The following is a 14577-nucleotide window of genomic DNA, read 5'->3' as shown; positions in this document are numbered from 1 at the left end:
GCAAAGCAAGATATAACTGGTGAGGAATGCTATGGTGGCCCAGTTGAAGAGGTAATTTATATGTATGGAGTGAAAAGAGGTCAGGATTAATGGTTATGTTTGGTGTAACTGACCGACAAATTACTCAAGGGACATGTCTAAAAGTACATTTACATTTAAGTCATTTAGCAGACGCTCTTATCCAGAGCGACTTACAAATTGGAAAGTTCATACATATTCATCCTGGTCCCCCCGTGGGAATTGAACCCTGGTCCCCCCGTAGGAATTGAACCCACAACCCTGGCGTTGCAAGCGCCATGCTCTACCAACTGAGCCACACGGGATGTTAGCATGCCTAATCCACTTATGGGAAAGCTTTCTCAAATCAATACATGAAACATACAGCTTAATGAATGTATGCACACCCACATACTTCTACTTTTAGAAGTATGTGGGTGTGCATACATTCATTAAGCTGTATGTTTCATGTATTGATTTGAGAAAGCTTTCCCATAAGTGGATTAGGCATGCTAACATCACACAAATTAAACTAATTGCTATATTTTCACTACCTGTATGAGAGTAGACATGAAAGTATTTTACAATTTTCCACATTGCCCCATATGATCCTTAAGAAGAGGCTTTTCATCATTACTCCTGCTTTAATGTGATATATCTCCTATCAAAAGGCCACGCCCCCTCCATCCATCACCTACAGCACAGGTTGGCGAACCTATTCTGATTACAGCAGACAAGCATCCAATTCACAGCGCAGTGCATCATTTAGTAATAACTTGCACCTGTGAGGTTAGTTAGGGAGTGTGTGTGTGTGTTTGTATGTGTGTGTGTTGGAGAAGAGATAAATAAATATAGCGATAGGAGACAGAAAGAGAAACAGAGAGAGAGACAGACAGAAAGAGAGAGAAAGAGAGACATAGTGAGATCTAGAGAGAGAGCGACAGACAGACGGGCAGACGGGCAGACGGGCGGACGGGCGGACGGGCGGACGGACGGGCGGGCGGACGGACGGACGGACGGACGGACGGACGGACGGACGGACGGACAGACAGACAGACAGACAGACAGACAGACAGACAGACAGACAGACAGAAAGTAGAAAAAAACAGGCAAGAAGAAAGGCTTTCTATATCCAGCATCAGGATGTAAAATATTGCACATCATTTCTTCTACATTACATTGCTTCTACTGTAGCCTCCAGCTAACTGACACAGACAGAGCATGTTCATTTCGACCTCCCTCACAGAAATATTATCTGAACCTGTCAGAGCCAATTAAAACTGAACCCGTGTTTAGATACTGTAATTATTTAAACACAGGGGATTAACGCAAACAAAGTCTTTCAAGGCGTAACAATGCTCCCATCTTTAAGGCTGCATACAGAATAACTTATTAATGTTTGTAAATGTAAACAGAAGATGTCAAAGCTACAGACGCTGATGCGAAATCAGAACTTTACAACTGCCTCTAGCATTTCCTTTCCTTTCGGTCGCTTTACTTTCTTTCCTCATTATGAGTTGTATTGAGTGTCAGAGATCCGCCGATGTCTATGGGTTTCTCTGTCACTGCACATTTTGATTATGATGTGTTTATTAAGGAGAGCACCTGTCAGCTGCAGGCTTTGGGAGCATTCTCCTCCCCAGCTACAATCATCTTCCAAATGGTACCTGCTTTGGATCTCTCTGTCCATCTCTCTCTGTCCATCTCTCTCTGTCCATCTCTCTCTCTCTCTCTCTCTCTCTCTCTCTCTCTCTCTCTCTCTCTCTCTCTCTCTCTCTCTCTCTCTCCGTCAGAACTTAAAGCTAAGGATGCAGTGAGGCATTGCGGTTGATAGCTGCCACCATAGACTCACCTCTCCCCTACCCTTCTGCAGACAGACCGACAGAAAACCATTAATACCATCACATCATTAGTGAGCCTTATTTACCAAACAGTTTCAAGGACATTTTAAAGTCTTCTTCTTTCCAGAGAGTTTGGGAGATGGAAGGTGAACAACCTGGCTGTGGAGAGGAGAGACTTCCTGGAGTCGCCGTTGCCCCTGACACCAGAGTTCATCCGTAACATCCGTCTCCTGGGTCGGAGACCCACCACCCAACTCATCACTGACAACCTGATCAGGAAGTATGGAACACACTTCCTGCTGTCGGCCACGCTGGGAGGTAAACACACCACTATGTCTGAAATGGCACACTATTCCCTATATAGTGTTTGATCAGGGGATTCTGTGGGAATGATGAAGTAGGTCAGGAGCAGGAACCCTGGTGCTGGAGTGCCGCTGGAAGACGAGGTTTGTGGAATTTAGTCAATCACTGAACTGATCAATTAGCTCAGTTGGTCAGGTGTGCTGCCTACCTGGAACAAAATCCTACAGTACCTGCAGCACTCGAGGAACATGGTTGCTTATACCCCTGGAGTAGGTAGTAGTAGTTGACCCCTATTCACTGATACAGGGTCATATTTTTTAATCCCCCTAATGGTTAGGAAAGAGGGGAACGGTGTTCTAATAATCTGTCAGTTTTCTGTGTTTGTAAAGTCCCAATAACACCAAAAAGCTCATGAGGGCAGGACATGTACATGCCTTCTATGCCAATATTGGTATAGCAGCCTATATGAATTCAGTGGAAAACTTTTCTTGAATAGATTTTTGTCTACATAATGAACGCCCATGTAAAAATCTCACTACACGTACATGTACTGCAGTGCTTTTGATAGTTATGTGGACAACGCCGTGAGGGTGGTTGCTCTTTACAGGAGATAAGCTTATTTCAGCTACAAAGCCCTGTGCATGTCGGGGAAACCAAGGGAATGGGTTTCCTGTTGGAAAGTAACACTTGTCGATTACCTCAGCCGGGCTCCTGGAAAGGTCGTAGTTGTGAGTGGCCACACACACACACACACACACACACAGCTGCACTGGCTGACGCGATGCAACCTCTATGCCCTGGCACACAACCAGAGCAGTTCTGTATAAGGAGAGGAAGATGAGGCGCTGTTGCTTGGCCATGAGCCAGAGATGTGCTGCTGGCTGCTGAATGGGGTTATAAATGGATTGCCTGTCCGTGTTCTGGAACACATGGACTTCATGAAATAAATGAATAAATTACATAGGGATTTAAGGGCACCTTTCTGCAGCAGAGGAAGAAGAACACAAAACACAGACTACCATTGATAATATGATATGATGCCCTCCTTTATGGTTGAATCTGGATGTATATTTGTTCATATTCTACCAAATAGCACATGGTTAATAGTCATAATACCTGGCAGTGAATAATACACTATATTATTCCTATTGATTGCCATACTACTGCGTAGCTGGGTAGCTGTTGATTATGTAGTTCAGAGACCATCTAAATAATGTCAACTGACATTTGTATAGACTGTTAAAACCATGTTAGCCAGCGAACGTTCTCCCAATAGTTGAAAAAAAAGCCTGTTTAAACAGCGTCAGCAAACATTGTCGTAACGCCATCTTGTGTTTGCAGGGGAAGAGGCCTTAACGATATTTGTGGACAAGAGAAAGCTGAGTAAGAAGGCGGAGGTGAGCGAATACTCTGGCTCTGGCAACTCGTCCAGCGTATCTCTGGAGGCTCTGCACCAGCTGGCTGCCTCCTACTTCATAGACAGAGAGAGCACCCTGCGCAAGCTGCACCACATCCAGATAGCATCCACAGCCATTAAGGTACACACAAACACACACACGCACACACATGCACACACACCGGACACACACGCACACAAACACACACGCACAACCAACACCCAAACGCACACCCACACATACCCACACACATGCACACGTACACACACTGACCTTCCATCAAACTTGAAACTTCATGCAATCATACTTGTTCAAGTGGAGCAGCACAGTTGGTTAGCTGATTAGAGATCCTGGAATGCCCCTTGTAAGAAGTGTCAGCTTGTCAGGTTGTAAAGAGCCAGGAGTGTTGATCAGTAGGTGGTGTATTTCCAGGGCCAGGCGTTGACATACCTCCTCTGAACTGAGTACTGTAGCTGTTGGGATGAATGTTGTGACATACAGGACATACCAGTAGGTTACTGCAATGTTGTGTGAATAAGGAAAATCATATAAATACCTCCACTCTGTTAGTGCAACATTTCGACAGGATGGATTTTGTCAGGCTGAACTAAAGTGTGCAAATATTTATGTTTCTTTATTATGCAATTTTTTTTAACCCTGCACCTGTAAAGTTGTTGGATGTGCACACACCCCTTTTGAAAATAGCAAACGTGAACCTTTCAGATCCTTCATGTTGCTATATAGCGACAGTCACATCTGTGTGTGGCATCCGGCCTCTCTGAATTTGTCGGAGCAAACTATGAATAACAGCTATCAAAGCTCTGTACTCCCTGAACCACAAGGATGTGTGGGAGGTCGGACATTTCTATCACAGCAGAGGTATCTAGTCACTACAGAAAGCGAGACGCGCTGCTTTGTCTGTTCTGTTGGGAGTCACTTTTGAAGTGTGTGTGTGTGTATGTGTGTAAGTGTGGGTATGTGTATGAGTGTGGGTATGTGTGTAAGTGTGGGTATGTGTGTAAGTGTGGGTATGTGTGTAAGTGTGGGTATGTGTGTGAGCGCCAACTTTAATGGTTCAAAGGCAGAGACGTGTTGAGAGTGACAGGTGAGAGCAGAGAGGCAGAGAGGTTGAGCAGCTCATCAGTGAAGCAGAGTGAATCACTGAGAGGGAGGGAGACGGGGGAGGGATTCTTCAGCACACGCATCATTTCCACAGGGCGTCAACCCCTGTGACGCCGGAACAGACACAACCAACCGCTCCACCATGTGAATGTGAATTGGACAGGGGAAGGTAGGAGGATAGCAGATGAGGCTGCCGGTGCTTCCGCTGCCCCCCCTCCTTGTAGCCGTATGGAGGGGAAATTTGGGAGCTCATTTCAGAGGAAAAGCCTGTTAGTGCTCTGGTGTGCTGGGGGTTTGCTGTGGAAATCTTCTCCCTCTTAAAGAGGTCACGGTGCAGCCTGCTACCTCTCTACCTCTGTTCAGAAAAGGTTGTTGCTATAATGAGTAATGACTCAAGCTGTTACCAGAGCGGCAGGGATCATTTTTGTTATGATTTGACAATTTCCCCAACTAAATCGATGTTGATATCCCCACCTGACCCATGTGATGGTTGGCAGTGTGTCTGCAGAATGATGAGCAATGAGAGAAAGTTTTTCAGCAGTGGGGCTCTCACAACACCGTGTGGATTCATATTTATTTCCACTCAGACAGTCCCAGTATTGCATTATGTTCCCATTATGGCAGCATTGCATTTTTTACGTTTCCACCCTGCTACTCAATCGATTGTTGTCTGTGTTGTCACAGGGGCGCTGTACAATCTGTACCTTTCATTTCCAGTCTAAAGTCCTGGCCCTTCACTTGCCAGTGAGTCTTGGGCAAATGTAACTGCCACTGAGTTAGCACATAATTTAAATAACTGCCTTTTAGCTAATCTCTTCCTCCTCTTTTCTTCATCTAGCTATCATAGACATATTACATATGCACAGTACTATCTTAATTTGACCAGTTTCTCAGCTGGAAATGAATCCTGCAGCAACCGGAAATGTGAATTATCATGTGCATTATAATTCGTGGCCATTTTCGGAAGGGTTGATGCATTTTTAGTTAGGATAAATCATGTCTGACATTTAAAAGTGGAAATGACAATTAGCATTTCTCTGCGACAACAGTGATCAAATTAAGATGGTACACCTGTATATCAATCCTTTCACCCTAGTGGTCATGAAGAAAAGCAGAAGCAGAGAAGAAGGAAAAGAAGCTTAACTGTGTCACACCCTGACCGTAGATTGCTTTGTATGTTTCTATTTTTTGTTTGGTCAGGGTGTGATGTGGGTGGGCATTCTATGTTTGTATGTCTAGGTTTTGTATTTCTATGTTTTGGCCGGGTATGGTTCTTAATCAGGGACAGCTGTCTTTCGTTGTCTCTGATTGAGAACCATACTTATGTATCCTGTTTTCCCACTGTTAGTGGTGGGTTGTTATTTTCTGTTTAGTGTTTTCACCTTGCAGGACTGTTTTCGGTTATTCCTATTGTTATTTTGTATTCAGTGTTCATCAGTTAAGCGAATAAAGATGAACACGTACCCCGCTGCATTTTGGTCTGACGATTCCTCTTCTTCTTCCGATGAATGCCGCTACAGAACCACCCACCACAAACGGACCAAGCAGCGGGGTAACAGGGAGCAGCGTGGAATGGACTCCTGGACACTGGAGGAAATATTGGACGGCAAGGGACCCTGGGGACAGCCAGGAGAGTATCGCCATCCAAAAGAGGAGCTGGAGGCAGCTAGAGCGGAGCGGCGACATTATGAGGAATTGGCTCGAGGTAACGTGCACGAGAGGCAGCCCCAGAACATTTTTGGGGGAGGGCACACAGGGGTATTGGCGGAGTCAGGTAGGAGACCTGAGCCAACTCCCCGTGCTTATCGTGGCGAGAGAGTGACCGGGCAGGCACCGTGTTATGCGGTGAAGCGCGCGGTGTCCCCAGTGCGCACGCATAGCCCAGTGCACTACATCGCAGCTCCTCGCATCGGCCGGGCTAGAGTGGGCATCGAGCCAGGAGGGATGATGCCGGCTCAGCGCATCTGGTCTCCAGTGCGTCTCCTCGGCCCGGGCTATACTGCACCAGCCCTACGCACGGTGTCCCCGGTTCCCCAGTGCGGCCTGTTCCAACTCCCCGCACTTGCCGGGCTACAGGGGGTATCCAGCCAGGACGAGTGGTGCATGCTCGTTGCTCGAGACCTCCAGTGCGCCTCCACGGCCCAGTGCATCCGGTGCCTCGGACAAGGACAAGGCCTCCTGCATGTCTCCCCAGCCTGGTGAGTTCTGTGCCTGTGATAAGCCCTAACCCTCCTGCATGTCTCCCCAGCCTGGTGAGTCCTGTGCCTTCTCCCAGAGCCAGGCCTCCTGTGTGTCTCTCCACTCCAGTGATGATCCATGGCAAGAAGCCTCCAGTGGTGATCCATGGCACGAAGCCTCCAGTGATGATCCATGGTAAGAAGCCTCCAGTGATGATCCATGGCACAAAGCCTCCAGTGATGATCCATGGCAAGAAGCCTCCAGTGATGATCCATGGCAAGAAGCCTCCAGTGATGATCCATGGTAAGAAGCCTCCAGTGATGATCCATGGCACAAAGCCTCCAGTGATGATCCATGGCAAGAAGCCTCCAGTGATGATCCATGGCAAGAAGCCTCCAGTGATGATCCATGGCACGAAGCCTCCAGTGATGATCCATGGCACGAAGCCTCCAGTGATGATCCATGTCAAGAAGCCTCCAGTGATGATTCATGGCACAAAGCCTCCAGTGGTGATATATGGCACAAAGCCTCCAGTGGTGATCCATGGCACAAAGCCTCCAGTGATGATCCATGGCACAAAGCCTCCAGTGGTGATCCATGGCACGAAGCCTCCAGTGGTGATCCATGGCACAAAGCCTCCAGTGATGATCCATGGCACAAAGCCTCCAGTGGTGAGCCATGGCACAAAGCCTCCAGTGATGAGCCATGGCACGAAGCCTCCAGTGATGAGCCATGGCACGAAGCCTCCAGTGATGATCCATGGCACGAAGCCTCCAGTGATGATCCATGGCAAGAAGCCTCCAGTGATGATCGATGGCACAAAGCCTCCAGTGATGATCCATTGCACGAAGCCTCCAGTGATGATCCATGGCACAAAGCCTCCAGTGATGATCCATGGCACGAAGCCTCCAGTGATGATCCATGGTAAGAAGCCTGCAGTGAGGATCCATGGCACGAAGCCTCCAGTGATGATCCATGGCACGAAGCCTCCAGTGAGGAGTTATGGCACGAGGCCTCCAGTGACGCCCTTCAGTCCGGAGCCTCTAGCGACGCCCTCTAGTCAGGAGCCTCCAGCGACGCCCTCTAGTCCGGAGCCTCCAGCGACGCCCTCTAGTACAGAGCCTCCAGCGACGCCCTCTAGTACGGAGCCTCCAGCGACGCCCTCTTGTCCGGAGCAGCCAGAGTCTCCCTCCTGTCCGGAGCAACCAGAGTCTCCCTCCTGTCCAGAGCAGCGAGAGTCTCCCTCCTGTCCAGAGCAGCGAGAGTCTCCCTCCTGTCCGGAACAGCCAGAGTCTCCCTCCTGTCCGGAGCAGCCAGAGTCTCCCTCCTGTCCGGAGCAGCCAGAGTCTCCCTCCTGTCCGTAGCAGCCAGAGTCTCCCTCCTGTCCGGAGCAGCCAGAGTCTCCATTCAGTCCAGAGGCGCCAGAGCCGCCCGTCAGTCCAGAGGCGCCAGCGCCGCCCGTCAGTCCAGAGGCGCCAGAGCCGCCCTCTAGTCCAGGGTCGGCGGTGAGGGTTCCCGCTCCAGAGGCATTACTAACACGTCCCTCACCAGAACCTTTGCGGCTGGAGTCCGCACCTTTGGGGGGGGGGGGGTACTGTCACGCCCTGACCATAGATTGCTTTGTATGTTTCTATTTTTTGTTTGGTCAGGGTGTGAGTGAGTGGGCATTCTATGTTTGTATGTCTAGGTTTTGGTTTCTATTTTTTGTTTGGTCAGGGTGTGAGTGAGTGGGCATTCTATGTTTGTATGTCTAGGTTTTGTATTTCTATGTTTTGGCTGGGTATGGTTCTTAATCAGGGACAGCTGTCTTTCGTTGTGTCTGATTGAGAACCATAGGTAGCCTGTTTTCCCACTGTTAGTGGTGGGTGGTTATTTTCTGTTTAGTGTTTTCACCTTGCAGGACTGTTTTCGGTTATTCCTATTGTTATTTTGTATTCAGTGTTCAGTCAGTTAAGCGAATAAAGATGAACACGTACCCCGCTGCATTTTGGTCTGACGATTCCTCTTCTTCTTCCGATGAATGCCGTTACAAACTGAGACTACTAGAACACAGTCTCTCTCTGTGCTCCATGTCAAATCCCTCCAGCAGCAGCAGCATAGAGATACAGGTGGCCAATAATGTGCCATTAAGCATTTAGTAATATACCAGAATATATCTGCAATGAAAAGCAGCTGCTATCCATAGAGGAAATTGAATGCCGTGCTCATCAGTCAACGTTGTGGCATATGGGCTATCATATGGCATATCAAATAATGCTCTGTATAGATTCAATATTCAAGTGTCTCAAAACTCTGCATTGTTCCTCATTTCCTCACAGTCTTATCAGCAGTATAATCCCATATCAAGGAAATTTGTGATTTACAATGTGCTGTTAATAATAATGGCAAAATCATTGCACACAGATGGTCTCCCCTCTCTCTGATTTACACATTCTATTCATTTTCCCAGACACCCAGATTTTGCTGGTTCAGGGTTTGATTGAAAAGCTCCAGAAGTTTCCCCCTACACAGCATTAGCTTCAGGTCTCTCTTTAGTCTTTCCCTCTGTCAGCACTTTGGGACTGTGTTTGATTGTGTAACTGATGGACTGACCCTTGTTTCCTAGCCGTCTCTCCCCCACCAACTGTCCTGTGACAGGCTAGACCTGGGCACATCTCTGGGCTGACGACACTGTCCCTCTCCTACAAAGAGAGAAAATGGCAATCAATTAGGAGCTTTCTATCAACAGAAGAGGACTGGAAAGAGATTTCATGTTGCAAGCGAGGGAGAATGGAAAGAATGATGAGGTCTGGCAGAGATGGTTTGCCAGGGAAAGGTCAGGAGAGATGTCTCAGTCAATATGACAGAAAAGACCTGCCATGGCTGAGTTGTTAGCTCTCCTTCAACACCACTCTGATGTTTCTCTTTTTTTTGAGTGGGAAAGAATAAGAACAACACCGATGCCATTTTCACTGCGGGTGCATGAGAATACCTGTAACAAAGGAATGTATGTAATCAATTAAAGACCCAGTGCAGTAAAAAACATGAATTGCCTGTGTTTTATCTATATTTCCACACTATGAGGTTGGAATAATACTGTGAAATCGTGGAAAATTATGATAGTGCCCTTTTAGTGTATGAGCTGTTTGAAAAGCGCTTGCAATTTCAGCCTCTTTTGGTGGGATGGAGGTTTGGTTGCCTGGTAACATCACCAGGCGGTAAATAAGTTAATAGACCAATAAGAAAGAAAGTTACAAACCTCTCTGCCAATAACAGCTAGTTTTCTCTTTTTCCTTCCCCACTCAGACCACTTCCAGACAGCCCTAGCAAAATTCTTGCTTGAGAAATTGCTCTTTGCTAAGAAGATATTTTTGTTTATTTTTCACCATTTTAATTGAAAACAATCTAACTAACTTAATTATTACCCAGAAATGATTTGATATTGAGATAAAATGACTGCATTGGACCTTTAAGTGTTGTATGTGGGTGGAAGGAAGGAGAGAGAGAGCAGAGGAGAGGGCGTACTGTACATATGCTCTACCACTGCAATGTGCTGCGTCTCTCTGCTAGCCGTGCTTCATTATCTACTCAGAGCTGTGGGTGATGGTCATTAAAGGGCCTGTGTAATGTATATAATAGGGCCTCAGCCCTGACTCATAGAGCACAGGAAGCAGGAACCCATGGTTGAACACTCATCTCACCAGGGAACACACATGCCCACCACTTCATTGCTTTTCCCCAGCAGAGAGCAGCCACTCTCAGAAGTGTTTCTTTTGGCATTATGTGTCTCATACAGAAGTACTGTAGAAGTAGTAGTATTTTTTATTTTTTTCAATTTGGAATAGTTCATGTACGTATACTAATGTCATTCATCGTACGACAAAGCATGCACATGAATCCAGGGCAAGAGTGGGTGTAAGATTGCCACGGTGTCAATTCAAAGGAAATGCATGATGCATAAATATATTTTTGTCATTCTTACATTGCTCTGATGTTAAAAGGAATGTGTATTCAAAGCATTGTGTGTTTGTTGTTACCCAGGTAACAGAGACCCGGACAGGCCCTCTCGGATGCAGTAACTATGACAACCTTGATTCTGTCAGCTCTGTTCTGGTTCAGAGTCCGGAAAACAAAGTCCACTTGCAAGGTCTGTTTCTTTCTGATTCATACCACGTATATTGCATTTTAATGTCAGACCTTTGATTACGTATTCCTGTTATGCAAATCCTGCACACCATTATCACATAATGTTACTAAGAAATAAGAACATGTGAAATATTTTTAAGGTTTTTAGCACTCCCTATCATAAATTCCCATACAATAGCATCTTCAAAGAGATCCACACATCCCATAACAACGTTTGTAGAGAATAAAATACAGTTTGGACCATCATTGTTCTGCTCTTACATTGAGAGTCTAGTCAAGGATCATATCACCCTAGACCCACTTCAATATGCTTACCACCCCAATAGTTCCACAGACGATGCAATCGCCATCACACTGCACATTGCCCTATCCCATCTGGATAAGAGGAATACCTATGTAAGAATGCTGTTCTTTGACTAGAGCTCAGCATTCAATACCATAGTACCCTCCAAACTCATCATTAAGCTTGAGACTCTGGGTCTCGACCCCGTCCTGTGCAACTGGGTCCTGGACTTCCTGACGGGCCGCCCCCAGGTGGTGAAGGTAGGAAACAACATCTCCACTCCTCTGATCCTCAACACTGGGGCCCCACAATGGTGCGTTCTCAGTCCCCCCCTGTACTCCCTGTTCACCCACGACTGTGTGGCCATGCACGCCTCCAACTCAATCATCAAGTTTGCAGACGACACCACAGTGGTAGGCTTGATTACCAACAACGACGAGACGGCCTACAGGGAGGAGGTGAGAGCCCTTGGAGTCTGGTGTCAGGAAAATAACCTTTCACTCAATGTCAGCAAAAGTAAAAGAGATAATCGTGGACTTCAGGAAACAGCAACGGAAGCACCCCCCTATCCACATCAAAGGGACAGCAGTGGAGGAGGAGGAAAGTTTTAAGTTCCTCGGTGTACATATCACCAACAAACTGAAATGGTCCACGCGGACAGACAGTGTGGTGAAGAATGCACAACAGCACCTCTTCAACCTCAGGAGGCTAAAAAAATGTGGCTTGTCACCGAAAACCCTCACTAACTTTTACAGGTGCACAATTGAGAGCATCCAGTCGGCAACTGCACCTCCCACAACCGCAAGGCTCTCCAGAGGGTGGTGTGGTCTGCACAACGCATCACCGGGTGCAAACTACCTGCCCTCCAGGACACCTACACCACCCGATGTCAAAGGAAGGCAAAAAAGATAATCAAGGACAATAACCACTCGAGCCGCTACCTGTTCACTCCGCTTCCATCCAGAAGGCGAGGTCAGTACAGGTGCATCAAAGCTGGGACAGAGAGATTGAAAAACAGCTTCTTTCTCAAGGCCATCAGATTGTTAAACAGCCACCACCAGCACAGAGAGGCTGCTGCCTACCTACAGACTTGATATCACTGGCCACTTTAATAAATGGAACACTAGTCACTTTAATAATGCCACTTTAAGAATGTTTACATATCTCGCATTACTCATCTCATATGTATATAATGTATACTGTATCCTTCACTATCTATTCTTTACTATCTATTGCATCTTAGCTGCTCTGTCATTGCTCATCCATATATTTTATACTTATATATTCTTATCCCATCCCTTTACTAGACTGTGTGTATTAGGTTTTGCTTTGGAATTTGTTAGATATTAGGTTTTGTTGTGGAATTGTTAGATATTACCTGTGAGATACTGCTGCACTGTCTGATCTAGTAGCATAAGCATTTCGCTACACTCACAATAACATCAAGTAACCATCTGTATGTGACCAATAACATTTGATTTGATTTTAATTGACATTGTTAGTGTACCAAGGCTAACAACTATACTTGAACTGCCTTGTCATTCACCCACTATAAATCACTTATTGCTATCCTCTCATACAGTACCATAACTCTACACTTTGATGGTGGTACTAAATCTTGGTTGTGTTGTGTTGTTTTACAGGCCTGCAGGTTATCCTGCCAGACTACCTGAGGGACAGTTTTGTCCAGGCTGCTCTAAGCTACATCGCCTGTAATGGGGAGGGGGGCTTCGTCTGTAAGGACAATGACTGCTGGTGCAAGTGTGACACCAAGTTCCCAGAATGCAACTGTCCCTACATGGACATCCAAGCCATGGAGGACAGTCTACAGAGGATCACTGAGACCTGGGGGACACTCTACAAGGAGTTTGAGGATTCAGGTGAGGACAAATTGGCTCTCGAACTTTTTTCATGTATTTTTATATCTCTAGTCGACAAACACGCCTTAGAGATAAAAATAGAACAAATCCTTGGTTTTGTATTGAACTTTCAGATCTCATTATAATGAGAAATCAGGCTTGGGCCAAGGCTAGAAAACCGACTTGGTAGCAGATTGGCAGTGTTTCAGGCAATTGAGAAATATATGTACTTCCTCAGTAAAGAAAGCTAAATCAAGCTACTTTTTATAGTTCTATCTCAGACTCTGCTGGTGATCTGTCAAAATGTTGGAAAATTGTGGAAATGTGGAAATTCCTGTCCTTCCCTGCCTAAGCAAGTTGTGTCAGACTGGTATCATTACAGAGAAAAAATTGATATGTGATGCTTTTAATCAGCATTTTATCTCTGCAGGCTTTTTATTTGAAATAAATTGTGATTTCATTTGGCCTGGTCAGTCAGTCTACTGCTTTTCCCTCTACCAGCATCTAGTTGGCTCAATGGAAGATCAGTGAATCTTCTAGCGAATCTTTGTTTTCATTTCAGCAATGTTCCACTTTTTAACGCCTTGCTTAAAAAATCAATTGGACTGGTTTGCTTTATCGTTTCTTGCTGCAGCTTTCTGTTCCCCTGATTGCAGAGTCATTGACACATATTTTTAATCTGACGATTATCTCAGGGTTTAGAAGGCGGCCCATGTGCTCGATCTCCACAAAGGTTGTTACACCTCCAATAATTATATTTTCTGAAATGTTTTACGAAAGGTTTCCTTGATATTACAAAAGGCGTCCCAGAGCGATTGATTTTAGGTCATGTACATTTTACTGTCTATATAAAAATGTTGGCCTATCTGCAAAAAAAATGCAGATGACACTGTTTTGTATGCTATTGCCCCCACAGTTGACCAGGCTCTTTTGGAGCTTCAATCTACCTTCATTGCTTTGCAGAAAGCCTTTGTTGAACTGAAATGGGTACAATCCAAGTATACTGTATGTCATTCTCCAAATCACATAAAGATGTATCTGATGCTTTATGCATGGTGGTGCCCTCCTGTCCCCGCTTATAAATATCTGGGTATCTGTCACTTTCGTCATAAGGAGTAGACCAAGATGCAGCGTGGTATGTTTCCATCCTTTATTTTGGAATAGAAAACTTCAAAGAACAAAAACAACAAAACAAACAAACGAAACGTGACGCTATAATAATGCTCACAGGCAACTATACATAGACAAGATCCCACAAAGCACAATGAGGAAATTGCTACCTAAATATGATACCTAATCAGAGACAACGAATAACAGCTGCCTCTGATTGGGAACCATACTAGGCCAACATAGAAATAGAATTCACCTACATTAACCCACCCTTAATCACACCCCGACCTAACCAACATAGAGAATAAAAGCTCTCTATGGTCAGGGCGTGACAGTACCCCCCCTCTGAAAGGTGCGGACTC

General features: G+C 45.9%; 1 protein-coding gene across 1 annotated transcript in view; it reads left to right on the top strand.

Annotated features, from left to right (window-relative positions):
• The window catches only part of LOC120054530 (BMP/retinoic acid-inducible neural-specific protein 3-like), a 49604-nt gene that overhangs the window by 4846 nt on the left and 30181 nt on the right, over positions 1-14577 (top strand). The window contains exons 2-5 of the mRNA XM_039001970.1: positions 1966-2156; positions 3483-3679; positions 10859-10964; positions 12890-13126. Of these exons, the coding sequence (XP_038857898.1) occupies positions 1966-2156; positions 3483-3679; positions 10859-10964; positions 12890-13126 (731 nt within the window). The remainder of the gene's footprint in view (positions 1-1965; positions 2157-3482; positions 3680-10858; positions 10965-12889; positions 13127-14577) is intronic.

The sequence above is a fragment of the Salvelinus namaycush genome, chromosome 10, assembly GCF_016432855.1.
Source record: "Salvelinus namaycush isolate Seneca chromosome 10, SaNama_1.0, whole genome shotgun sequence".
NCBI lineage: Eukaryota > Metazoa > Chordata > Actinopteri > Salmoniformes > Salmonidae > Salvelinus > Salvelinus namaycush.
This window is presented reverse-complemented; position numbering and strand designations above follow the sequence as displayed.